This window comes from Scyliorhinus canicula, chromosome 10 (genome assembly GCF_902713615.1).
Source record: "Scyliorhinus canicula chromosome 10, sScyCan1.1, whole genome shotgun sequence".
In the NCBI taxonomy this organism is placed as follows: Eukaryota; Metazoa; Chordata; class Chondrichthyes; order Carcharhiniformes; family Scyliorhinidae; genus Scyliorhinus; species Scyliorhinus canicula.
Genome location: NC_052155.1, coordinates 92109545 through 92135251, shown reverse-complemented (window position 1 = coordinate 92135251; position 25707 = coordinate 92109545). Strand labels below are relative to the sequence as shown.

Sequence of the window (25707 nt, the reverse complement as noted above, 5' to 3'; positions counted from 1 at the left end):
ACTATACAAAAGCATGAAGGACAGCCATTCCCTGGTTCATTCACCATGGTAATGCCTTGATCAGCCCGAGTCGACCTGCCTGATTTGAATTTAAGCAAAAGCTTGGCAATTAAAACTGTAAATCTATGTCCCCATCATTTTGCGTATATCCCAAGTTTCTGATGATATCCGATTTTAAGAAAGCTGATTAAAATGCATTCATTGAGACAAATGTTTAAACCAACCCTTTCCAAACATCCACTCAAAAAAAATGAACTTGACAAACCCCATCAGTACATTGACAAACCCCATAAGCACATGAGAGAATTATTCACAAATAGGACCAAGTTGCCTCGGCTGCCAATGAGTGAATTGCTGTAACACATCACTTGCGCATTTAGGTTTATGTAGCCACTTATAGGCAACTAATTGGTGGTGAAAAACTTCAAGGTGTTCTAATTACATGATAACGTGCTGTAGTAATGCAAGTTCCTTTATTTAGGAAATCTGACTACCCCAGTTGATAAGAGTAATGAACAACAAATACATTTTGCAATTGACTGGGTTCTAATACCATTCTGAATTACAAATGTGTGGAGGTTTTACTAGTTATGCATAGAATTATATTTTACTGACTGGTAACATTTGCCCATGAACAATATATTTGCATATGAAGGCAATATCATTAATTGAAATGTATACTTAATGCATGCATTATCTTAAATGACTTGGATTCTCTGAATTGTAACACTTAACTCTCTATTCTCCTCAAACTTATACAATGCATTATTTATTTTAAAAATCAATATTTTGAACTAATTGCATTTTTTGAGTGCATTAATGGTTATTTGTTGAATTTGGTGTGTTGAAGATATTTTTAAAGGTTTCTGTCAACATTTTACTTAATTACTTCATAATTGACGCTATTCCTACCAGTAATTGGCAATGTAAGTGAATTCTTATGGAGTGTATACCTTGGAATTCATGTAGTAGCTACAGTCTTGTAGGCAGCACAAAACTAAAGATGATGTTGTTTATTCAAAAATATCAACATATTGTGTCCACTTTTTGCAAAATTGATTGTTTGCCCTAAATTTATAACGCTTCTTCCCCTTCACCTGCTCCAAACAGATGGAAGGACATGGAGCTGAAGGAGAAGGAACATTTATGACATTCTTTCAAGCTATCACTCTGTTACTTAGCTGATCAAATTGTGCCATTTAGAAAACAATATTCTGCCATCTAAATTGAGAAAATTCACTTTGTTGATTGTCCTTTTATCTCTGGGATCTGCGTTTACACTTGTATTTAAATCTAGCTCAGATGTAGGACAAAAGCCTCATAATCTGGCTGTAAACACCTTGAAACAGCTTTCCATTTTAAAACACTGTCTTGGTAAAACAACTTGAATAGTGCCAACCCGCTTCCTGATGGGCCACTCTGCAAGCTAGACTGCTCCATACTTGCATATTTATTGTTCTCTGTCTTGATCAGGCAACTAGTTAATGTGCTTAGTAAATATAAGTGTGCACTGATGGTGGGGCTGAGGGGACTCTGTACCATGTTATGGGTACCATCATGGATACCACCGTATATAAACATTATGCATGCATATGTATTACTTCTGTCCTCAAATGATACTTTCACAGATCAGTAACTTTGACAGCCATATCATATTTTTCTATTTGAACCATTTCAGGTAGATTTCGTGCTGATTCTGGGGTACCTTGAAAAAAATGATTTGTATATATTTATCCTGAATGTATTGAGTTATTTTAAAATATATACAACAATGATCGCTGCTCTGAATTTTGAATACTTTTCTTCTAACGTGCACTCGCCTGCAATAATTAGTTTGTATTGGTTGTACCTGCAATGTAGAACCTAGCTTCTGCGTTTACCTACAGAACTGTGACTGCTCATCAAATGTAATTAATTAACTATGAAGAGATTTGGAAAATCCTGAGAAAATTTAGTGTTCTGTATTTATGCACGTTTATTCCTTGGATGATTTGTTCTAAGAAATAACCAAACACAGCAGCGTGTATAATTTGAATATATGATCATTCTCTCTGATCATTCTGGACAATTCTCCATTTTTGACCGTGGTTACAATGGTTCCTTCCCCACTTATTGCAGGAAACTCCTGTTGTGGAGGTGGGAAAGCATATCAAATTGTGAAAGTGAAAGCCAAAAAATATTTGGGGTAAACCATTAAATAAGGCCATGAGGTTTCCTTTAGAATTCTGTGGAATGACTCTTGGGAGACAGTCCAAAAATGTGCAGGCAAGTACCCTGAGAAGACTGAACAGTTGCTATTAATCTGAAAGGTACTTTCATTTCAGAATCTCAGCACTCACAGGAGACGCAACAGTGAGATAATCTACTGGTACAACCCAGCCATGCTTCCTTGAGTCTTTATTGCATACTTTAATGTTGTGACTGTTTATTTATGGGAAAGGTTTTCTGGATGAACAAGTGAAGATGAGCAAAATTCATGAAGGAAGAGTTTTATCTTGTTGATTTGTCTAAAATTCATAACCCATAACAATAAATGAGTCATGACCAAAATTATATCAGTCCTTTAGAGTGGCATGATTCCAGGTGCACACAATTGCAGTCTTCCTCCCACCAGATAAAGTACAGCTTTAACCGGTACATTTTTGGTTTGGGTTTTATCCATCTTTGATGTGCTGTAACCAAAAGGGAAAATGCTGGAAAATCTCAGCAGGTCCGGCAACATCTGCAGGGAGAGAAAAGAGCAAACGTTTTGAGCTCCGCTTTGACAAAAGGTCGTCTGGACGAGAAATGTTAGCTCTTTTCTCTTCCTACAGATGCTGCCAGACCTGATGAGATTTTCCCTTTTGGTTTCAGATTCCACTATGCACAGTAATTTGCTTTTATTTGATGTGCTGAAAATATATGCTCAATATAGCTATTCCAATCTGCTGCACATTCCAACCTAAGGTTATCATGGATAAAATTGTAAATGGTGGATACATTGCAACTGAATGAAGAATGTTATACAGTTGGAAGGGTTGTGAACAAAATTGAAGTTTGGTGCCACCAGCATACTGATGAAAGCTGGTCCGACTGCATGAGATGCATGTAAATGAGAAATTTGGAGATGCCAAGAATGAATTTTTGGTGGACTTTGGAAATAAATGCAGCTTTTGGAAACCGATGTTGCTGGTTTTGTTCTGCCGATGATCAGATTGGAAGAATGGAACCAAGCAAGAGTGAGCTCTGTGGAACAGGGAGTAGGATAATTAGAAGATTATGTCAAAAGATGCAAAAACGATCAAGGGATGTAATGCACCGTCAGAAAATTTCATTATGCTTTTGGTAGAGCTATTTCAGTGGTGTATGGTAGTTGGAAATTTGTTTAAGGGTGATGCAAACATGAATTTAGGAGGTTTAGGCAGAGACCTCCGAAGCATATGTTGGAAAGGAAAGGTTACTTGAGGTTGAAAGTTAGCTAGTGGAGAGAGTGTGTTAGAATGGATTCTATGAAGATGGTTGAGATTAAGACATTTTTGGAAGGTATAAGATGATGGTTAGCCAGAGTAATTTAAAATATCCCTGTATTTGGGACCACTTTTGTCATCAAACTTGGCAGGAAAAGGTGCGTTTTGTGTATGAGATGATCTTTTTAAAGAAATAGTTGGATTGAAAGATTTTAAGGTCATTGCAAGCGGAGCTGGGAAGCCAAGTTGAACTTGGTTGATGAGGTGATGGGGCACGTGAAAGGAACGTAGGTGACTGAACAAATGCTGCTTAAACAAAACTCGGCACAAATTCTGTACTCCTCTCATTTGGTAGAAGTGAGAGTGCAGGGGCAGGGAGGAGGATTTAAAGAGGCAGGTTGGCGGTATAGAAAAGGAGCCTGGTGTTATTCTTGCCTTCCCAGGGAGACCTTCGGGGGGGCCACAGTGATTAGTACTACTGCCTCACAGCGCCAGGGACCCAAGTTCAATTCCGGCCTTGAGTGACTATCTGTGTGGAGTTCGCACAATCTCTCCGTGTCTGCATGGGTTTCCTTTTGTTTCCTCCCACGGCCCAAAGATGAACAAGTTTGGTGGATAGGTCATGTTAAATTTCCCCTTAGTGTGCAGGTTAGTTGGGGTTACGGGGTTGCAGGGGATAGGGTGGGGACCTGGTTAGGGTGCACTTTCAGAGGGTCAGTGCAGATTTAATGGGCTGAATGTCATATTGCCTTTGGTAGAGCCATTTCAGTGGTGTATGGTAGTTGGAAATCTGTTTAAGGGTGATTCAAACATGAATTTAGGAGGTATAGGCACTGTGCACTGTGTAGGGATTCTATGATTTGTAACCTTAAGAGTAGTAAAGTCTCTATTCCAAAAGCTTATATTTTTCAGTATCAATTGCATTCAAGATCCATGATGTGCTCATTCTAGTTTAATCCCCTGCACATTTCAATCTGGGTTTATCAGGGATCAAATTACAATTTGTTTTCAGTGTTAAATGCAGGGCATCTGCAACTGAATGAAGAATGTAATAAAAATGGAAGAATCAAGGGATTTGTGCATACACGTCCTGATTCTAATCTCTAAATTAAAAGTGCTGTTACCACTTCCTATAACCAGGCATTTTATGCAAATAATATTAGAAGAACTTATTGATCTGTTCTGGTTTATGAAGGGTACCTTTTTTGATGTTCATTCAATTTCAATCTGTGCAAATCCATTTCAGAAAATCTGAAACACATGGGTTTCTGCAATTCCAAATTTCCAGTGGAAATTGCTTAATTATCTTTGTGTGAAAATGAGTGAGATGTAGATTTTAGAGTTGCATGACTTTCTCTTTCTTCATACTGGATAGGAAAGTTCTCAACCTTTATTTAGTTTTTCCAAGTAAGCATTGTGCTGAAGTTTTATCGATCATGTTGTCACTTCCATTGAAGAAAAAATCACTTGATTAACATTCAGGAAAATATCTTGTGTGTAGGATAAAGGACCTTCATGCCCTTAATAATTAGTGGTTTCCTTTGGGGGAGGAAAAAAGCAAGACTTATTGCAAAGCAGTGGTTAGCAAAATACTCTCCTTGTGATGCTCCCCTTGAGCTGTGTGCACCTGAGAGTCAAGCTCAGTTTGAATGAAATGGTTACTTCTGACCAAAGTGCAAATGGCACTTCTGTCTATTATTAAGCAGCTACTTGGGTCACCAAGCATTGACTTTGCAGTTTCCGTTGATTTTTTTGTTTTGTTGCACACCAAACAAGTTTATGAATGTAGACTAAACGCGCAGTATGTAATAGAACATAGAATAGTACAGGCCCATCGGCCCACAATGTTGTGCTGGCCATTTCTCCTAATCTAAGATCAACCTAACCGACACCCCTCAATTTACTGCTGTCCATGTGCCTCTCCAAGAAACGATTAATTGTCCCTAATGACTCTGACTCCACCACCTCTGCTGGCAATGCATTCCACGCACCCACCACTCTCTTTGTGAAGAACCTACCTCTGACATCTCCCCTATACCTTCCTCTAATCACCTTGAAATTATGTCCCCTTGTGACAGCTATTTCCGCCCTGGGGAAAAGTCTCTGTCTATCCACTCTATCCATGCCTCTCATCACCTTTCATGTCCCCTCACTTCCTTCTTCGCTCCAGTGAGAAAAGCTCGAGCTCCCTAAACCTTTCTTCATAAGACATGTCCTCCAGTCCAGGCAGCATCCTGTTAAATCTCCTCTGCACCCTCTCCAAAGCATCCACATCCTTCCTATAATGAGACAACCAGAACTGGACACAATATTCCAAGTGTGGTCTAACCAGGGCTTTATAAAGCTGCAGCAAAACCTTGCGGCTCTTAAATTCAATCCAACTGTTAATGAAAGCCAGCACACCATATGCTTTCTTAACAATCTTATCAACCTGAGTGGCAACTTTGAGGGATCTATGTTTATGGACCCCAAAATCCCTCTGTTCCTCCACACTTCCAAGAATCCTGCCTTTGACCTTGTATTCAGCATTCAAATTTGGCCTTCCAAAATGAATCACTTCACATTTATCCAGGTTGAACTCTGTATCTGCCACATTCTGCATCCTGTTGTAACCTGCAACAGCCCTCGACACTATCTGCAACTCCACCAACCTTCGTGTCATCGGCAAACTTATAACCCCACCCTTCCACTTCCTCATCCTAGTCATTTATAAAAATCACAAAGAGCAGTGGTCCCTACGGGACACCACTGGTCACCGAACTCCAAGCGGAATACTTTCCATCAACTACTACTTGCTGTTTTCTTTCGGCCACCCAATTCTTATCCAGACAGCCAAATTTCCCTGTATCCCATGCCCCCTGACTTTCTGACTGAACCTACCATGGGGAACCTTATCAAATGCCTTACAGAAATCCATATACACCACATCCATTGCCCGACCTTCATCAATGTGTCTCGTCACATCTTCAAAGAATTCAATGAGACTTGTGAGGCATGACTTGCCCCTCACAAAGCCATGCTGACTATCTTTAATCAAACTCTGTTTTTCTAAACAATCATAAATCCTATCTCTCAGAATCCTTTCCAATATTTTGCTCACCACAGACGTAAGACTGTCTCGTCTGTAATTCCCAGGGATTTCCCTATTCCCTTTCTTGAACAGGGGAACAACATGCGCCTCCCTCCAATCATCCGGTACTACTCCAGTGGAGAGTGAGGACGCAAAGATGATTGCCAACGGCGCAACAATCTCCTTCCTCGCTTCCCGTAGTCTATCCCGTCAGGCCCAGGGGACTTGCCTATCCTGATGCTTTTCAGAATTTCCAGCACATCCTCTTTGTTAATATCAACTTGCTCGAGCCTATTAACCTGGTTCACCAATGCCCCTCTCTCGTGAATAGTGAAGCAAAATATTCATTGAGGGTCTCCCCTACCACCTCAGACTCTAGGTACAAGTTCCCTCCACTATCCTTGGTCGGCCCTACTCTCACTCTGATCATCCTCTTATTTCTCACAGAAGTGTAGAAAACCTTGGGGTTTTCCCTAAATCTTCCCGCCAGGGCTTTTTCATGCCCTCTTCTAGCTCTCCTAAATCCATTTTTGAGTTTCTTCCTGGCTACCAGATCCTTGCTTCCTCAACCTTACGTAAGCTCCCTTCTTCCTCTTGACTAGAAGTTCCACTTCTCTTGTCATCCAAGGCTCCTTCACCTTACCATTCCTTCCTTGTCTCAGTGGGACAAAACTATCCAGCACTCGCAGCAAGTGCTCCTTAAACATCCCCACATTACTGTTGTGCATTTCCCCAAGAACAACTGTTCCCAATTTATGCTCCTCAGCTCCTGTCTAATAGCAGTATAATTTCCCCTCCCCCAATTAAATACCTTCACATACTGTGTTCCTATCCCTCTCCATGACTATCGTAAAGGTCAAGGAGTTGTGGTCACTGTCACTGAAATGCTCTCCAACCGAGACATCTAACACCTGGCCTGGTTCGTTGCCAAGCGCCAAATCTCATATGGCCAACTTGAGTCAGGAACCCTTTCTGTACACACCTGACAAAATCTGCTCCATCCAACCATTTGCATTAAGGAGGTTCCAGTCAATATTAGGGAAGTTGATGTCACCCATGACACCAATTCTTGTTACTTCTGCACCTTTCCAAGATCTGTCGCCCAATCTGTTCCTCCATCTCACTGCTGCTATTGGAGGGGTCTACAGAAAACTCCCAATAAAGTGACTGCTCGTTTCTTGTTTCTGACTTCCACCCATACTGGCTCAGTAGACAAACCCTCCTTGACTACCTCCTTTTCTGCAGCTGTGATGCACTCCCTAATTAACAGTATCACTCCCCCTCCTCTTTTACCTCCCACCCTATTCTTCTTAAAACAGCTAAACCCCGGAACATCTAACAACCATTCCTGCCCCTGTGAAATCCATTTCTCCGTTATGGCCACAATATCATATTTTCAAGTACTGATCCATGCTCTAAATTCATCTCCCTTATTCCTGACACTCCTTGCATTGAAACAGATACACTCATGCTATATATTGTTTCCTGTACATGTACTTATTCTGAAATTTAAATATTTATGCATACATTACCTACCCATGCTGGTACACTATCTATCCAACCAGACATTTTTTTTTCAATGCTTTATTGTAGGAATCTTCTGTTCCAACTCTGAGTGTAATGTTACATAACTAGTCTCTATTTTACGTGTACTCCAACTAAAACACTGCAAGATTCCATATAATTACGGATATTTCACAGAATTGCACAGAAGGAGGCCATTTGGCCCATTGTGTGTGCACCAGCTCTGCAAATGAGCACCTTGGCTTCGTGCCATTCCCCTGCCTTTTCCCCATACCCTTGCATATTATTTCTAATCAAGTAATCATCTGATGCACTTTTGAATGCCTCAATTGAACTTTCCTCCATGACACTTCCAGGTAGTGCATTCCAGACCATAACTGTGTGCATCACATCTGCTTCTTTTGCAAATCACTTTAAATCTGTGCCTTCTTGATAGTTTTACAAGGGCATATAGTTTCTCCCTTTCTACCCAGTCCTACCCCCACGATTTTGAACATCTCTGTCAAATGCTCCCCTACCCCACAACCCCCACACACCTTCTCCTCTCCAAAGAGAGCAGTCCCAACCCCTCTAATTTATTCTCATAACTGAACTATCTCATCCTTGGAATCATTCTTGTAAATCTCTTCTGCACTCGCTCCAATGCATTCACATCACTCCTATAGTGTGGCACCCAGTACTGTACACGATATTCCAGTTGAGATCGAATTAGTGTCTTGTATAAATTCAACATAACCTCTGCTGTTGTATGCTATGGCCCTATTAATAATGCAAAGAATACTATGCTATATTAATTGCTCTCCACCTGTTCTACAATCTTTAATGATTTATGCACATATATACCCGTGTCCCTCTGCTTTGTCACCCCTTGTCGAATTTTACCCCTTATTTCATATTGTGTCTCCATGTTGTTTCTACCAAAATGCATCATCTCACACTTCTGCGTTGACCTTAATTTGCTACCTAACTGCCCATTCCACCAATTTGTCTATACCCTTTTGATGTTCTACACTGTCGTCTTCAGTTTACAATGCTTCAAAGCTTTTTCGCAACGGCAAATTTTGAAACTATTCCCTACATGGCAGGAATATATATATATATATATATAATATATGTCAGGAAACTCAATGGTCCCAGTACCGACCTCTGTGGAACATCACTACAAAACTTCCTCCAGCCTGAAAAGTATCCATTGACCATTACCCTGCTCTTATTCAGCCAATTTTGTATCCACTTTGCTGTCAACTTCATGCTGGCAGCCAAGGAACAATTCAATCAGTCCAACCTCCCTGCTCAATCTTTGTAGCCCGGCAAATTACTTCCGACAAGTGCCATCTGACATATTTGAAATTATTGATTGTTTCCACTGCTACAACTTAGAAGGCAGTGAATTCCAGAATATTGCTCTTGTTTTATAAAGAAAAAGGGTTCTTCCGTAAATTCCTTGAATCTCTTGCCCAAAATTTTAAATCTGTGTCCCCTAGCCCTTATACTATTACCTAATGGGAAGTATTTTTCCTTGTCTACCTGATCTAAGCCTGTCATAATCTTGAACAGCCCAATCAAATCACTCTTCAATTTCTTTTGCTCCACTGAGGTCAACCCCTGCCTTTCCAATCTATCTTTGTAACTAATAATCCCTCCTGCTCCACAGCCCTACCCACACCTAAACTCTGGAACTATTTGGGTAAAGCACCCTCTCAAGGACTTTTACATCGCTCCTAAAGCATAGTGACCAGAATTACAAAAATAACTTTAGTTGAGGCCTAACCATAGTTTTATAAAGTTTAAGGATAACCTCTCTGCTATTGTAATTGATGCCTGTAATTGTGAAGCACGAGATCCCAGATGCTTTGCTAACCACTCTCCCAATATGTCCTGCACCCCAGGACCCACTGTTCCTGCACACTTCATAATTATGCCATTATATCTATATTGCCTCTACCTATCCCTTCTGCAAAAATACATTGCCTTAAACTTCTCTGTTAAATTCCATCTGTAACATCTATCCATTCTGCTAACCTATTACCCTCCAGTCCAAAAAGCAGCCAACTATCACAACTCGCTGCTTTCTCCCATAAGCCAATTCTTTTATCCAATTGGGCACTGACCCTCCTTGAACAAGCTTCAATTGTGTTAATTAGTCTTTTATGCGGTAACTTGTCAAATGCTTCCTTAAAAGACATATGGACAACATCCACCACATTCTCTTTAGCGACCTTCTCTGCTACTTCATCAAAACATTCATATAATTCAGCACAATCTGCCTTTTACAAACCTGTGCAAGGTCTCCTTAATTGACTCAAACCTCCAAGTGCTTATTGATAGAATAAAAGGAAATTAATGCTCTGTTAGAAAAATATGATGCAATAATTTTATAAATGAAGGCTACAAACTTTTGGGGAATTTGCCAAGTGTGGAAATCTTATTTGAAGACTGTTTCAAAGTCACCAATATTTGACAATTTCTTATCCATCATGTGCAATTTCACTATGGTTGCAATATTTGTAATAATGGCCATGCTTCACAATAGTACCTGCCAACATACAAGCATTAGAGAACATAATGGATAGAATACTTTTGTCTCTGGGAAGACACCTAATCTTCATTCAGCTGTTCTGCAAAATAGTGCCCCTCATTTGAGGAATGCATCATGTGGAAATTGTAAGTAAGAAGCCATTCTCTACTGCCCTATGCCATCTGTTTTTTGCTCCATGTTGCCCACTGTTATCCTAAATCACCGGCCCATTCAACCTTTTCACTCAAGTTTTCAGTCTCCATACATTATTGTCCAGCTTTTGTAAAATCTTCCCCCTTCTCTCTACTTTGTTGTGACTGAAACATTTTTTTGTTCTTCGGTAGTCTCTTCATAATAGAATAAAATGTATAATCTTTTACTCAATTGGATCTTATTAGAATATTTTTAATGCATTTAAATCTGCATCTGGGTTTATCTAGGTCAAGAATTATATCAAGTGAGTGCAAAAGTTGAGGTCCAATTTGAAAAGTTTTGATCGAAAGAGAAGCACAATTGTTCATTTAATACTATGTTTCCTGCCTTGTACATGAGTTTCAAAAAGGTGTTATGAACAAAATGTAGATCTTGTTAAAAATGAGCAATCAGTCCTCATAAAGAGGTCTTCTGGGCAATCAGTTAATACTAACAAAAATATATTTGGTGGTTATTCATCTTATTGCTATTCATGATGGTTTTTCTGACATATTTGCCTATATAACATGGACTATATGTCAAAAGAATTTGTTGGCTGAAGTGTTTAGGGATATTGGGGCATGAATGCTCAATTATAAAAACATTTCCATTGCTTCAAAATATATTTATCTTTTTCTTTATTTCAAATTTTATTTATTGTTACCCATCACATGAATCAACGGTTTAAAACAATGTTGACATACTTAAACTTCTCCTAGCTGGAAAACGTGTTATTGCCTACTCTTGCTGTACATAAATTGTTCTGATAGGACAGTCTTTCATCTGATTGCTCCCATTAACATTAATCATGTTTATATTGCTGCTAGTGAGAACTTTCTGAGTGTTGGGTATGATCCTTTATTCTTGCCTTTGTGGTTACTGTCTCTTATTTTTTTCCATACGTCTATTTATTATTACGCAAATTAATCACTCCATTTTAGTTTACTGTACCTTTTCTTAACCATTCATTTCTCAACAATACCTGAAGTTGCATCACATTGTTCACAACTTTTAATTAACCAGTGTTGAGCTGGCATCTATTGAAGTAAAGTTTGTACACAATTGGATTATATATGGGAACACATTATCCTAAAGTTGTAATCTGTTTGTAAATAAGATGATCTCTTAGTGAAAGCACATTCCAAAGCGTGTGACTCAATGTTGTTCAAAAAAAGTTAACGTTTAATGATATTTCAACTAATGCTGCTGCTTTATGTACATATAATGAGGGGAAGGAATTGGAAAAATTGTTGATACCATATGTAATTTGATGAATATATCTTATCTAAACTTTTTGCTGTTACCTAATGGTGTCACTTTACCTTTTGACGCAAATACCTTTAACCAGGGAACCAGTTAAATAACAAATTCTAAGTTTTTATGTTAAATGTGCTGCCAATTTAAAAATTGAATTTATTTTGCTTGCTTGTAGACATTACAAATGAAAGAAGAGGAGAATAAACGTTTAAATCAAAGATTGGTATGTATTCTATTTGGGCCACAAAGCAAATAAACATTTTTATTTGGTCCAGCTCATTAATAGAAGAATAATAGGTTCAGAATAAACGCTACAGTCAGCTATTTTAATCTGATTACTCCATTAGAAAACTGGGAAAGAGTGAAGGAAGAGGTGAGAAAAGTAATTTTACTTGCCAATTTGCAGGTGCCCCCAACTTTAAAGATATTGCTTTCGCCTCATTAAATACTAAGTTCTTGTTGAAAATTCCATTTTCACAATTCTAAAATAGAAAATACAAATTATTTTCTTTTGATATTCATGTGTTTTCTTAAACACTGGGTTCCATCTTTAAATAAGTGCCACACTATATTTTTAGAGTGGTTTCAGTTAGGACTTTTTTTTTTGCAAATACCTGATTTTTGTTTTCAGGGCAAGAGATAAGTTTGCATTTTTAAACTATCTTTTGATTATTCTGCAGTTTTATCCTGCTTTCAGAAGCTGCACCTAACCCCCAGGCATGCAATTCACAATACTTTTTTGGCCTCTTCTAAAATATACAGAAAGCATTTGAAATTGCAAATAATTGAGGAACTCCCAGTTTTGAAGACATGTGCATTATTTATTAAAGCAAATTAATGCAGTCCAATTGAAGGTACCATGCATTTATATAATGAAAGTAAAAGGAAATAGTTACTAAATAAGCCAAAAACTACAGCTTTCTAAATATGGTTATTTGTTTTGCTAGCCATTCTGTGTCTCCTATTTGTAGGCTGTGAATATAGTGTGATTCCTAGTTAACTGTAGCTAAAATACTGAAAAACGCCTAGCCTTTAGAACTATTCTGAACAGTCTGATAAATATTGCTATGAACATAAATGGAAATGGTTAATGATACTAAACCTTTTCCAATAACAAATTGATTGCATGTTTTTATTAAGGGCACACTTCATATGACACTGTTATCAGAGTAGAAGCGTAGCCTGCACAGAAATCTTCTGAAGTTAATTTACTTGATCAAAAACTTATTTTTTTTCTGTTGTTCATATTTTTGATGAATGTCCTTGATTGCTGAATGAGGGCAAACTTTTCCAAAGAAATTTTGGAGAATTTTCTGGGAAATACACATTTAATGCTCTAAAATTGCTTTTTTAATATTGACATCAACGTGTGTTGCATGTTTGTAGTGTCTGGCATGTTTTGCAACATAATGTTTGTAACTCCAATGTAAATGGTGTTGGTTCTGAATTGTAGGATTTCTGATTATCTTGGAGTTGACTTTGGTTACTTCTGGGTCTTTTCATTTTTTTAAAAATCAAGTGTGTTGCTCTATGCCTGAAGGGAAAATCACTACTAACTATATAATTCAAACAAAGTCTTTAACTATTTTGTCCAAAGTGTTAAAGCTATTATTATCTTTCATTAAACCATTTTACAAATTATGTTCCTTCTTGACTCACTGATGAAACTATTCCAGCATACAGAAATCTGAAAATGTGCAAGTACTTTCGCTATTATTGAATAATATGACAAAATCAAAACTCAGATTCATTAAAACAGGCAAAAGCTTTATTTAATTCTTCAACAACTTAATAATAACAAGAAACAGCAGAGATTTTTTTCAATAGCAGAATTACAAAAACTGCATTGCAGCACACACCTTGCCTTATATTGCATTCATCACTTAGTATCCACCAATAACTTGGTTGTGTTATAGTTCACTCGGTTAGTGAGTTGCTGTGGCAACATGCACTTTTTACTTGCTTATGGTCGTCTGGAGTATGGCTGTAACTTTCTTTTTATCACATGGCTGACCAGGAATCTCTCTCATTCTTACTGCCTGGATTTGAAGGCTGCAACCTGATGGCTGTTTTATAAATGTGCTTTCATAGAAGTCAGAAAAACCCTCCAGCGCAGAAGGAGACCATTCAGCCCATTGAGTCGACACCAACCGTCTGAAAAAACACACTACCTAGGCCCAGTTCCCCGCCATGTCCCAAAAACCACAGTTAACCGTCACATCTTTAGACACGAAGGTGCAATTTAGTACGGCTAATCCACACAACCTGCACATCTTTGGATTGTGGGAAGAAACTGGAATACCTGGAGGAAACCCCTGCAGACATGGGGAGAACATTTAAACTACGCGCAGGCGGTCACCCAAGGTCGGAATTGAAGCTGGGCCCCTGACGCTGTCAGACAACAGTGCTAACCACTGTATCACCATGCTGCCCATTTCATTGGCCATCAAGTTGGGACCTGCCATGCATCTGGCTCGGAGTAGGGAGGCTACCCATTGTGCCACAAGATCCCCATTCATAATCTTACAAGCATACTAATAATTTTCTGAAATGCTGATAAAATGTTTTTTGGAACCATAATATGAATTGTGTAACCAAACTTTCCTCCATATAATCTAATTATATTAAATGAACATATGAAAAAGGACACTGCAACTCACTTTACTCCAGTGATGGAGACATTAAGTATCTGCTTATTTTGGAGTTGGTTCATTGGGAATCATTATGCTTCTTCAACATTCAAAAAGTTTTCTTTATCTCTGATTTTATAATGATGAACATCTGTTAAAATACCTTCAGATGTAAATATCAACTTGTATATATAACATTTGTGCCAAAAACCTTTGTGATGTTCAGTACACCACAAAATAAATATGAAATTAACCCTAATTTAATCGTATCCATTCTAAACATCTGAATGGAAATGTTATCATAATGATGACCAGACACACTACTTCCAATGGGAAATAAACACAGTTAGGAATTCATTTTCACTTCAAAGCGATCCTGAATGGTTGTTACACTCTTGGGACATCAACCACAATGACAGTTACCATAGTTTTGCTTGTATCTTGCCAGTGAACAAAGAAGAACAAAGACAAATTACAGCACAGGAACAGGCCCTTTGGCCCTCCAAACCTACGCCGATCCAGATCCCCTATCTAAAACTGTCGCCTATTTTCTAAGGATCTGTATTCTCTGCTCCCTGCCCATTCATGTATCTGTCTAGATACATCTTAAATGACTCCATCGTGTCTGCCTCTACCACCTCCGCCGGCAATGCATTCCAGGCACCCACCACCCTCTGCGTAGAGAACTTTTCACGCATATCTCCCTTAAACTTTTCCCTCCCACCTTGAACCCGTGACCCCGAGTAATTGAGTCCTCCACTCTGGGGGAAAAAGCTTTTTGCTATCCACTTTGTCTATAGCTCTCATGATTTTGTAGACCTCAATGAGGTCCCTCTCAACCTCCGTCTTTCTAATGAAAATAATCCTAATCTACTCAACCTCTCTTAATAGCTAGCGCCCTCCATACCAAGCAACATCCTGGTGAACCTCCTCTGCACCTTCTGCAAAGCATCCAGATCCTTTTGGTAATGTGGCGACCAGAACTGTACGTAGTATTCCAAACGTGGCCAAACCAAAGTCTTATACAACTGTAACATGACCTGCCAACTCTTGTACTCGATACCCCTTCCGATGAAGCGCAGCCACCTTCAGGGTACAATGGACCTGAGCACCCAGATCTCTCTGTACATCAATTTTCCCCAGGGCTTTTTCATTTACCGTATAGTTCGCTCTTGAATTGGATCTTCCAAAATGCATCTCCTCGCATTTTCCCAGATTGAACTCCATCTGCCATTTCTCCGCCCAACTCTCCAATCCATCTATATTCTGCTGTATTCTCTGACAGTCCTCTTCACTATCTGCTGCTCCACCAATCTTAGTGTCATCTGCAAACTTGCTAATCAGACCACCTATACCTTCCTCCAGATCATTTATGTATATCACAAACAACAGTGGTCCCAGCACGGATCCCTGTGGAACACCACTGGTCACAATTCTCCATTTTGAGAAACTCCCTTCCACCACTACTCTCTGTCTCCTGTTGTCCAGCCAGTTCTTTGTCCATCTAGCTAGTACACCCTGGACCCCATGAGACTTCACTTTCTCCATCAGCCTACCATGGGGAACCTTATCAAATGCCTTACTGAAGTCCATGTATATGACATCTACAGCCCTTCCCTCATCAATCAACTTTGTCACTTCCTCAAAGAATTCTATTAAGTTTGTAAGACATGACCTTCCCTTCACAAAACCATGTTGCCTATCACTGATGAGCCCATTTTCTTCCAAATGGGAATAGATCCTCAGTATCTTCTCCAGCAGCTTCCCTACCACTGATGTCAGGCTCATCGGTCTATAATTATCTGAATTATCCCTGCTACCCTTCTTAAACAAGGGGACAACATTAACAATTCTCCAGTCCTCTGGTACCTCACCTGTGTTCAAGGATGCTGCAAAGATATATTTTAAGGCCCCAGCTATTTCCTCTGTCACTTCCCTCAGTAACCTGGGATAGATCCCATCTGGACCTGGGGACTTGTCCACCTTAATGCCTTTTAGAATACCCAACACCTCCTCCCTCCTTATGCCGACTTGACCTAGAGTAACAAAACATCTATCCCTAACCTCAACATCTGTCATGTCCCTCTCCTCAGTGAATACCAATGCAAAGTACTCGTTACGAATCTCTCTGACTCCATTTTCTCTGACTCCACGCATAACTTTCCTCCTTTGTCCTTGAGTGGGCCAACCCTTCCTCTAGTTACCCTCTTGCTTTGTATATGAATAAAAGTCTTTGGGGTTTTCCTTAACCCTGTTTGCTAAAGATATTTCATGACCCCTTTTAGCCCTCTTGATTCCTCGTTTCAGATTGGTCCTACATTCCCGATATTCTTCCAAAGCTTTGTCTGTCTTCAGTCGCCTAGACCTTATGTATGCTTCCTTTTTCCTCTTGGCTAGTCTCACAATTTCACCTGTCATCCATGGTTCCCTAATCTTGCCATTTCTATCCCTCATTTTCACAGGGACATGTCTGTCCTGCACTCTAATCAATCTCTCTTTAAAAGCCTCCCACATATCAAATGTGGATTTTACTTCAAACAGCTGCTCCCAATCCACATTCCCCAGCTCCCGCCGAATTTTGGTATAGTTGGCCTTCCCCCAATTTAGCACTCTTCCTTCAGGACCACTCTCGTCTTTGTCCATGTATATTCTAAAACTTACGAAATTGTGATCACTATTCCCAAAGTAATCCCTGACTGAAACTTCAAACATCTGGCCGGGCTCATTCCTCAACACCAAGTCCAGTATGGCCCCTTCCCGAGTTGGACAATTTACATACTGCTCTAGAAAGCCCTCCTGGATGCTCCTTACAGTGCTTTGTTATATATCCATCTTTTTTAGGCTTATTGGCTGCATTGTATTCCTATTGTTTGTTTCAACTGCCTTCCAATCAATTATCTTAATTGTACTGAAGTTAATTTTTAAATGTCACGTATTGCTGTCAGTCTTTGAAAGCTAGAGGGTAATTGAATCATAAAGTGGTTATTGTTTTGATGTGCACAATATTATCTTAACTATCTCATGTATACTCTATTAAATGTTAACATAATTCTAACATTCCTTTATTTTTATCAGGTCAATTTTAAACTTAACCACTAAAATTTCTTCAATATTGAAAACATTCCGGTGTAATGTTATTTGAGAAAACCTTTGCCTATGACTAGCATGGTAGTGCTTTTTGGGAGGATATTTAAAGATGGATTTTGGCTTAAACTGTAATCCTTACAAATGGAATAGTCACTAAAATGGTGCAAAAGCTACACATAACTCTTTGTAGTGTATGGTGGCCAAGATTGATTGAAAATACAGGCAAAGCTTTCCATGTCACTACGTGTTGTCTAAGGCTGTCACTTGTACCTCAGATTTAAAGTAAGTCTATGGAACGGATGCCTCAGGAACATTTTAAGAGTTGTTTTTGTTTACTAGCATGGGTAGTCAGTAGAATGTTTATAAACGTGAACCTAATTTTCTAAATAATGTAATGTTTTTCCGACTGCAAATGAAGATGGCAAAGAGCTGTGGATACATTTTGAGTCCACAATACTGTCCTCCGATCCAAAATGAGAAATATTGTGCAATTCAAGAAAAATCAAATTTGTAGACTTGAGAATTTTTTTGGGGTTGTGCGACTTTGGAACACTGCCTCAGAATGCAGAGAAGGTGGGATTATTCAATATTTTTAACGAGGAGGTAGATAGATTCTTGAAAGTCAAGAGAATCAAAGGCTATCAGGTGTAAATGGGAATGTGGAACTTGAAACAAAGATCGGCTGTGATCTTATTGAATAGTGGAACAGGCTCAAAGGGCCAAATGGCCTACTTCTCCTACTCCGTATGTGCCATTAATAGTACTGGATTCTTCCACGTGGTTGATTTTTGATCAAGCTTTTTTGTAATTGCCAGTTGTAATGTTCAGACTAATGTTCACTTTTCATGCTTTGTACTGCAGAATGAAAAACCTTGGTGAACTCAGATCTGAAATTGAACATAATCTAAGCTTCATTGCTGTGAGCAGTAGTTCAGTTTTAAATTCGAACGTAATGCTTCCCAAGCTTTTGCCCACAGTGGCCCCATTTTAACGCTCGAATATTGCTGTGGTTCCATAGCACAGGAGAGGTGGAAATATTGAGCTGTCCGAGAACTGGATGCAGCTAGAGGGTGATGGCTTTTTCAATTATTGTTTTGAAGGCACTGGTGGCTGCTTAGAGAAAATTCTCTTAAATGCTCTATTTAAATCACAGATAACATAAAAACCTGTGTACACCTATCAAAGGGCCATGTGGCGCCAGGACTCTTCACCAGTCTCCACTCCACATTTGCCATTGCTGCCTTAGAGCTTGTGGGATCCCTGTTGTAAAGAAAGAGTCAAAGTGCTATTTCCCCCATAACCACTAACCACCCCACATTGCCTTTTCAATGTTATATTTCCTTTTGCTGCGCACTGTTTTTCACTGAGGCAGAACAGAAAATCTGCTGATGCTCTTACTGAACTGACCCAATAGGTGGTGTACATAAGCAATCTCTGAGAGAATTAATGTATTCAACCTGATTTCCCTCCTTTGGATCTGGGCTTCACTGCTCAAATTCCTTCACGATTAGTTTGTAGTTTGGAGGTCAAAATACATTAGATCATCAAATATTGTACTTTTCGTAAAAGAACATTTTTATAAAATTGATTTATTCCAATTCCATATTTTGTACTTTGGAACTACTGGTTCTTAAATTGCTTTTATCTAATTGATAACATTCATTTAAACATATTTATTTGTAAGTCTTAGTATAGTATGTAATCGATTATCAGTGGACTGTTTTTGCCCAAAATCTAAATTACTGTAAAATTGCAACAGTTTATCCTTTCCTGTTTCTCTCTTAATCCCGGTGATGCTACATGTATCTGGTCAAGATAGTTAATTATGGAAAAGACTTTGAAAGATAGATGCTGAGACTTAAAAGATCCGAGGGGATGAAAATTCTTGAAGGTCCAGTGTCTTTCCTTCCCACTCATCTCTTTTTTTTTCTTTCTGTTGCATCGCTGTTTTCCACCAGATTTCCTCATCCTCTTTTGCTAACATGCCAGTAACCCAATGAATGAAACAGAGCCTCTAACTTATTCTGATGGAAGGAAAATACTACAGAGATCAAATAATCTTGAATGCCATCACAGTAGTATTGAAAGAAAGGGACATTGAAATTTGAGTTTAAAATTCAATATGGGAAACAGATGTGTATGTTTCACTGTGGGAAATTTCAAAATTCATTAATTATTTACTAATATAAATTGGCAGCATTCAGGCTTGGGAATAAATGGCAAGTAACTAACATTTGTGCCACCTAAGTGCAAGGCAATGACCATCTTTGACAAGTGTCTAACCATCTTGCTTTGATACTCAACAACAGTACCAAATCCACAACTATCAATATAAGAATAGAAGCAGAAATAGACCATTCAGTTCTTCGAGTCCATTCCACCATTCATTCAGATCATGGCTGATGTATGTCGCCATTTTCCTGCACTAGAAATCTGTCGATCTCAGTCTTGAACATGCTCAATGAAATGAAAAATGAAATGACTGAGCCTCCGCAGCTCTCAGCGGGGGCAGAAAATTGGAAAGGTTCACCACCCTCTGACTAAACAAAGTCCTCCTCCTCTCAGTCCTAAATGGCATGCCCCTTATTCTGAAACGATAATCCCTGGTTCCTTCCTACAGCTACCCTGGCGAGCCTGCAAAGAATTGTGTGTGTTTGAATGAGATGAACCTCTCATTCTTTTACACGCCAGTCTTTTTAATCTTTCCTCATAGAACAATATCTCCATCAGAAGAATTAGTTTGATGAACCGTTATTGCACTCCCTCAAGTGTACCTTTCCTTGGGTAAGGAGATCAAATCTTCATTTACTACTCTAGCTGTGGCTCACCAAGGTCATCCACATCCTGGGTGTCATCATTGACCAGAAACTTAGACCAGCCACATCAGTATTGTGGTTGCAAGAGCCCTCCAGAACTTATCCATTTTCCAAAAGGCATATGTCAGTCATATAATGGACTATTTTCCAGATGCCTGCATGACTACAGTTCAAGCACAAGTCAGCAACATCCAGGCAAAACAGCCCACTTTCTTGACATCCCATCCACAACCTTAAATATTCAGTTCCTCTGCTACTGGAGGACCCTCTCGGGCAGTGCATTCCAGATCCTACCCACTTGCTATGTGTTTCATCTAGAAGACGCACTGCAACTGCTGGCCATGGCTTCTTCAACGGAACATGGGAACTTCACCTGGTGTTTCCAAGTCTCTCACCATCCTGCCTTGGATGTATATCACAGCACACCTGAATCACAACTGGGTCAACATCCTAGAACTCTCTCCTTAACTGCGCTGATGGTTCACTACACCACATGAACAGCAACAAGTCAGGAAGGTGGCTCACTGCTATCTTCTCCAAGGCAATTGAAAATAGACAAATTCTGGCTTGACCAGCAATGCCAGAACCGTGCATAATAATAAAGAAAAATAAATTGCTACATGCAATCAATTTGTTATGCTTTCTGGAAAACCAATTGAACTTTGTGTTATTTCTCTATCGGCTGGGCTCAGCAGATTCTCTTGTCTCTGAGTAAGGAAAACGTGAAGGAGTAACAGAGTGTCAAGAGTTGTCTGTGGGATGATCTGTTAAGTTACCCGATTATTTTTTCCAATTAAGGGGGCAATTTAGTGTGGCCAATCCACCTACTCTACACATTTTTGGGTTGTGGGGGCGAAACCCACGCAGACACGGGGAGAATGTGCAAACTCCACACGGAGAGTGACCCAGAGCCGGGATCGAACCTGGGACCTCAGCGCCATGAGGCAGCTGTGCTAACCACTAGGCCACTGTGCTGCCCTGATTTGTTATTTGCCATTTTGCTTGGATATAAAAGATCCCATCACATCTTTTGAAGAAGTCCAGTGAATTTTCTGATGCCCTGACTAACATCCTTCGCAGTTATCAGGAAAAGCAGATTAACTGGCCAGTTATTTTAATTGTTTTTGTTGGTTGGTTCCTTGCTATGTACAAATTGTTTGCTGGTTTACTTCCTTCAAAATAATATGTTCACTGATATCCTGAGAATATGAATGATGATTAAAGCATTGATAGATCCATAATAAATAGTTAATAATGAACATTGTTTTATTAGACAGTGTTTCTAACACTAGGTTGGTTGATGCTCTAGTGAATATTTCAATGCACTGATGGGACTCAGTTAATGCAGAAGGTTTCTTCAAGTTTCCTGCAAACATCTTCAGATATAGTCAATTTAATTGTTGTTTATTACTTTATTTTACTTTATTTATTTTGATGGACTGTGTATTTACTGACTTCTTTCAGCACCCTCCTGATCTAACGATCCCATAGCATTAATTCTACACCAAGGGAAGCATCCACAAAATTTGTGCTTTGTCATATAGCTTATTGAATCATAGAATGGTAAAAGCACAGAAGGAGGCTGTGTGACTTGATCGGCTCTTTGCAAGATTAACTCAGCTGGGCCTACTCACCTGCCTTTTTCTCCCCCCGCCCTGCAAATCTTTTCTCTTTGGATATTTATCCGACTTCCTTTTGAAAGCCATGATTGTCTTCCCCCCTCTCAGGCAGTGCATTACAGATCCTACCCACTTGCGATGTGGCAAAAAAGGCTTTTACTCGTGTTGTTTTGCCATTCGGTGTCCCAGTTCTTTACGCTATGGCCAATGGGAACAGTTTTTCCGTGTCTATTTTGTCCGGACGTCTCATGGTTATGAACACGTTTAAGAGATAAATAAACACTCAAAGGAAATATTAAAGGTTATTGGGGTAAAGCAGGGAAATAATTAAATTGAGTTACAATGCAAGGCCAACACCAGCTCAGAGAGCAAGATGTTTTTCATTGTGTTTTGGCTGCAACGGACTTTGCTACATTTATTAAATTTTCTTGGGCTAATTGATTGACTTTCTAATTTTTCAGATGTCTCAGAGCATGTCCTCTGTATCTTCTAGACATTCTGACAAAATAGCTATTCGAGAGTAAGTATATTCTATTTAATTAAAGCAAATTGTTAGATGTTCATTGGCATGTTTTGTGATTATATGTGTACATCAATTTCCAATGTCTGAATTTAGCTACACAGATTGCTGGATTGTGAAAGCATTTTCTTCTCTTAGTTCCACTTCACCAGGCCCCTACCCACTCCCCACCCAAAAAATCCTTTAAAACACTGGTTCAGAATTTTGCAGTGAACCGTGAATGATTAATTCTCCTTGCCTGCAGACATTATGTGGACTTTGTTTTTTAATTTAGAGTACTCAATTCTTTTTTTTCCAAGTAAGGGGCAATTTAGCATGGCCAATTCACCTACCTGCACATATTTGGGGCTGGTTTAGCACACTGGGCTAAATCGCTGGCTTTTAAAGCAGACCAAGCAGGCCAGCAGCACGGTTCAATTTCCGTACCAGCCTCCCCGGACAGGTGCCGGAATGTGGCGACTAGGGACTTTTCACAGTAATTGAAGCCTACTCGTGACAATAAGCGATTTTCATTTCATTGTGGGGGTGAGACCCACGCAGATACAGGGAGAATGTGCAAACTCCACGCGGAGAATGTGCAAACTCCACGCGGAGAATGTGCAAACTCCACACGGACAGTGACCCAGAGCCGGGATCAAACCTGGGTCCTCGGGGCCATGGAATTTTAACTGGAACTTGCATTATTAGAAATGTGAATCAGTGCGGCACCCTCTGCAGAGCAACTGAGGACCTGTGTGGCTGAGGCAAGCAATTATATTTCTTCTTAGACAATTAAATTGAAGAATCCTTACTGAGGTTAAACAAAAGCAAATGGGTTATTCGTGTTTATTAATTGAGAATTAGAGTAAAGCAAAGAATCATGCTAAAACTTTATGGGCTGGATTCTCCACCTTGCGACGCCAGAAACCCCAATCTAAGTTCGCATTCAGCAGCAATTCGGGCATCATGCTCCGCTCCCTCCCCAGTGACAAAAACGAGGTATGCACCGCGCCAGTGGGGCATGCAAAACCAGCATTTTCATGCATTTCAATGTGATTAGCCAGTTGGACACATCGTGCTCTTCCGTGATGCTCAGCCTCTCTCAGACGGAGATTTCTTAGGTTCAAATTGCTAAATGTTTTACAAACGAGGACTGGGCACCATGGCCGTGGAGGGGGAACAGGAGCCAAAAAATCACTGAAAAACCATTGAAAACTGTTGGGCTTGCTGGGGGTGTGGCTGCCCGGGCCGGGGGCAGGAGCGGGGACAGACTTGATGCTGAGGCCATGGATTCAGGTTGTCCCCTTCGGGATCAGGGTGACTGAACTCAGACTGCCATTGTTGCACTCTGCCTTTTAAATGAGCCCCTTTGGTGTGACTTACAGGCTCTTGCTGCTTTCACTGCTGATTGTTGCCTGTGTACTTTGAGTCCTCGGAAGGACTCTGAACATCTGCAAGTCCTCTTCTCTCTCCCCCCCCCCCCCCCCCCCCCCCCCCCCCCCCCCCCCCCTCAGAAGCACTGCCCCACTGCAAAGGAAGCAAGAGAACAGCAGATGTCACCATAACTAGAGACAACTGCACTTTGACCTTTGGAATCCTCCCTGTTCTCTGCCCCTCAAGGTAGAGGCCTCACCAGTGATCCCCAACCTACCTTATCATATCACCAGCTGTCTCCTCATGGTGAGGTTGACAGTGCTGACTGCATCTGCCACCACCTCCCAGGTGGTATGTGGGAGGGCTGGCTTGACTCTGCAGTGTACCCTGGTGAAGAATGTTTCCCTCCGCTCCTCACTGGCATAGAGCTGTGGGTCCACTTTGGACTCCTGGCCGGGGGGGGGGGGGGGGGGGGGAAGAACAGGTCTTCTATGAATCATCTTGGTGGCTGCAGTGTGTGTGTTAAATGGAGCACTTAAAGGCACCTCCAATAGTGTCCCCCAACTGGTATGTGAACCGCACGTCATTCAGTCCCAGCGTCAACATTTAGTTGCCCAGATGGAGAATCTAGTCAACGAAATAGAAAATCCTGTCCTACAGATCTATTCAGCTGGATGCTGTGAACATTGAGGCGCCAGATGTCAGGAAAGATGTAAAAGTATTAAAAATGGTGCAGAGGAGGTTTACAGAGGATCACAGAATACATATGACACAAACGTGTTATTTGGCCCAACCAGTGAATGTTGGTGTTTATATTCGACTTGCACCTCCTCCCAAGTCAAACGTGAAAACCACTTAATCAAAACCCTTCATAATTATAAGGCCTCTATTAGATCACCCCTCAATCATTTTCCAAATAAAGTAGAGACAAAGTGTGTCAATCCTTTCCTGGAATATATACCCATGCATTTTTAGTAAGGTCCTTTTAAATAATCTCTGCACTCACTCCAGGCCCTGTGTGTCCTTTTCATAACAAGGCGACTGGAACAGCTAAGTAAGGTCTAAGTATGGTGTCACCAAGGTCCCAAATAGGGTTTAGTATACCTTCCCTACTTTTAATTCTATTCCAGGTTTATATATAGGTTTGCAAGATTAATGACTTCAATGAGGGGCTTCTGGTGTAGGTAAAGTTCTGCCTATTCTCTTTAGGAACAGAGTTAGGAGGTGCCCTAAAGGGTTTTAAATAAGCAGGGACTTAAAAAAAATTCTCTTCATCATGTGGATCAACAATTACACAACTTGGATTCAAAATCATTGGCAAAAGATCTAGAGGGGAGATGAGAAACGTCTCGTACAAATGTCAAAATTTAGGATATTGCATCTAAAAAAAAGTGATGGGAGTAATTCCATAATAAAAGGGAGTAGAAGATGAGGACCTTATCGTATTATAATGGGGGGTGAGGGTCTATGCATGACTGCTCTTTCAAAAAAGGACAACGGGTTGTATGACCTCCTTTTCTGATGGGCCAACATTTATTGCCCATTGCCCTAGTTCCCCTGCTGGGATGATTGACCTCCAAACCACCACAAACATCTTCCTTTGTGTCAGATATGACTCCAACTAGTGGAGAGTTTTCTCCCTACCCGATGTCCTACTCTGTCAAATGTTGCCTTG

General features: G+C 40.0%; 1 protein-coding gene across 2 annotated transcripts in view; it reads left to right on the top strand.

Moving 5' to 3' along the window:
- rb1cc1 (RB1-inducible coiled-coil 1) overlaps nt 1-25707 on the top strand; it is a 283146-nt gene that overhangs the window by 175907 nt on the left and 81532 nt on the right. The window contains exons 19-20 of one of the 2 annotated variants that reach the window (XM_038809345.1): nt 12183-12230; nt 22621-22679. In XM_038809345.1, coding sequence (XP_038665273.1) covers nt 12183-12230; nt 22621-22679 — 107 coding nt within the window. The remainder of the gene's footprint in view (nt 1-12182; nt 12231-22620; nt 22680-25707) is intronic. The other variant, XM_038809347.1, reaches the window with a different exon arrangement.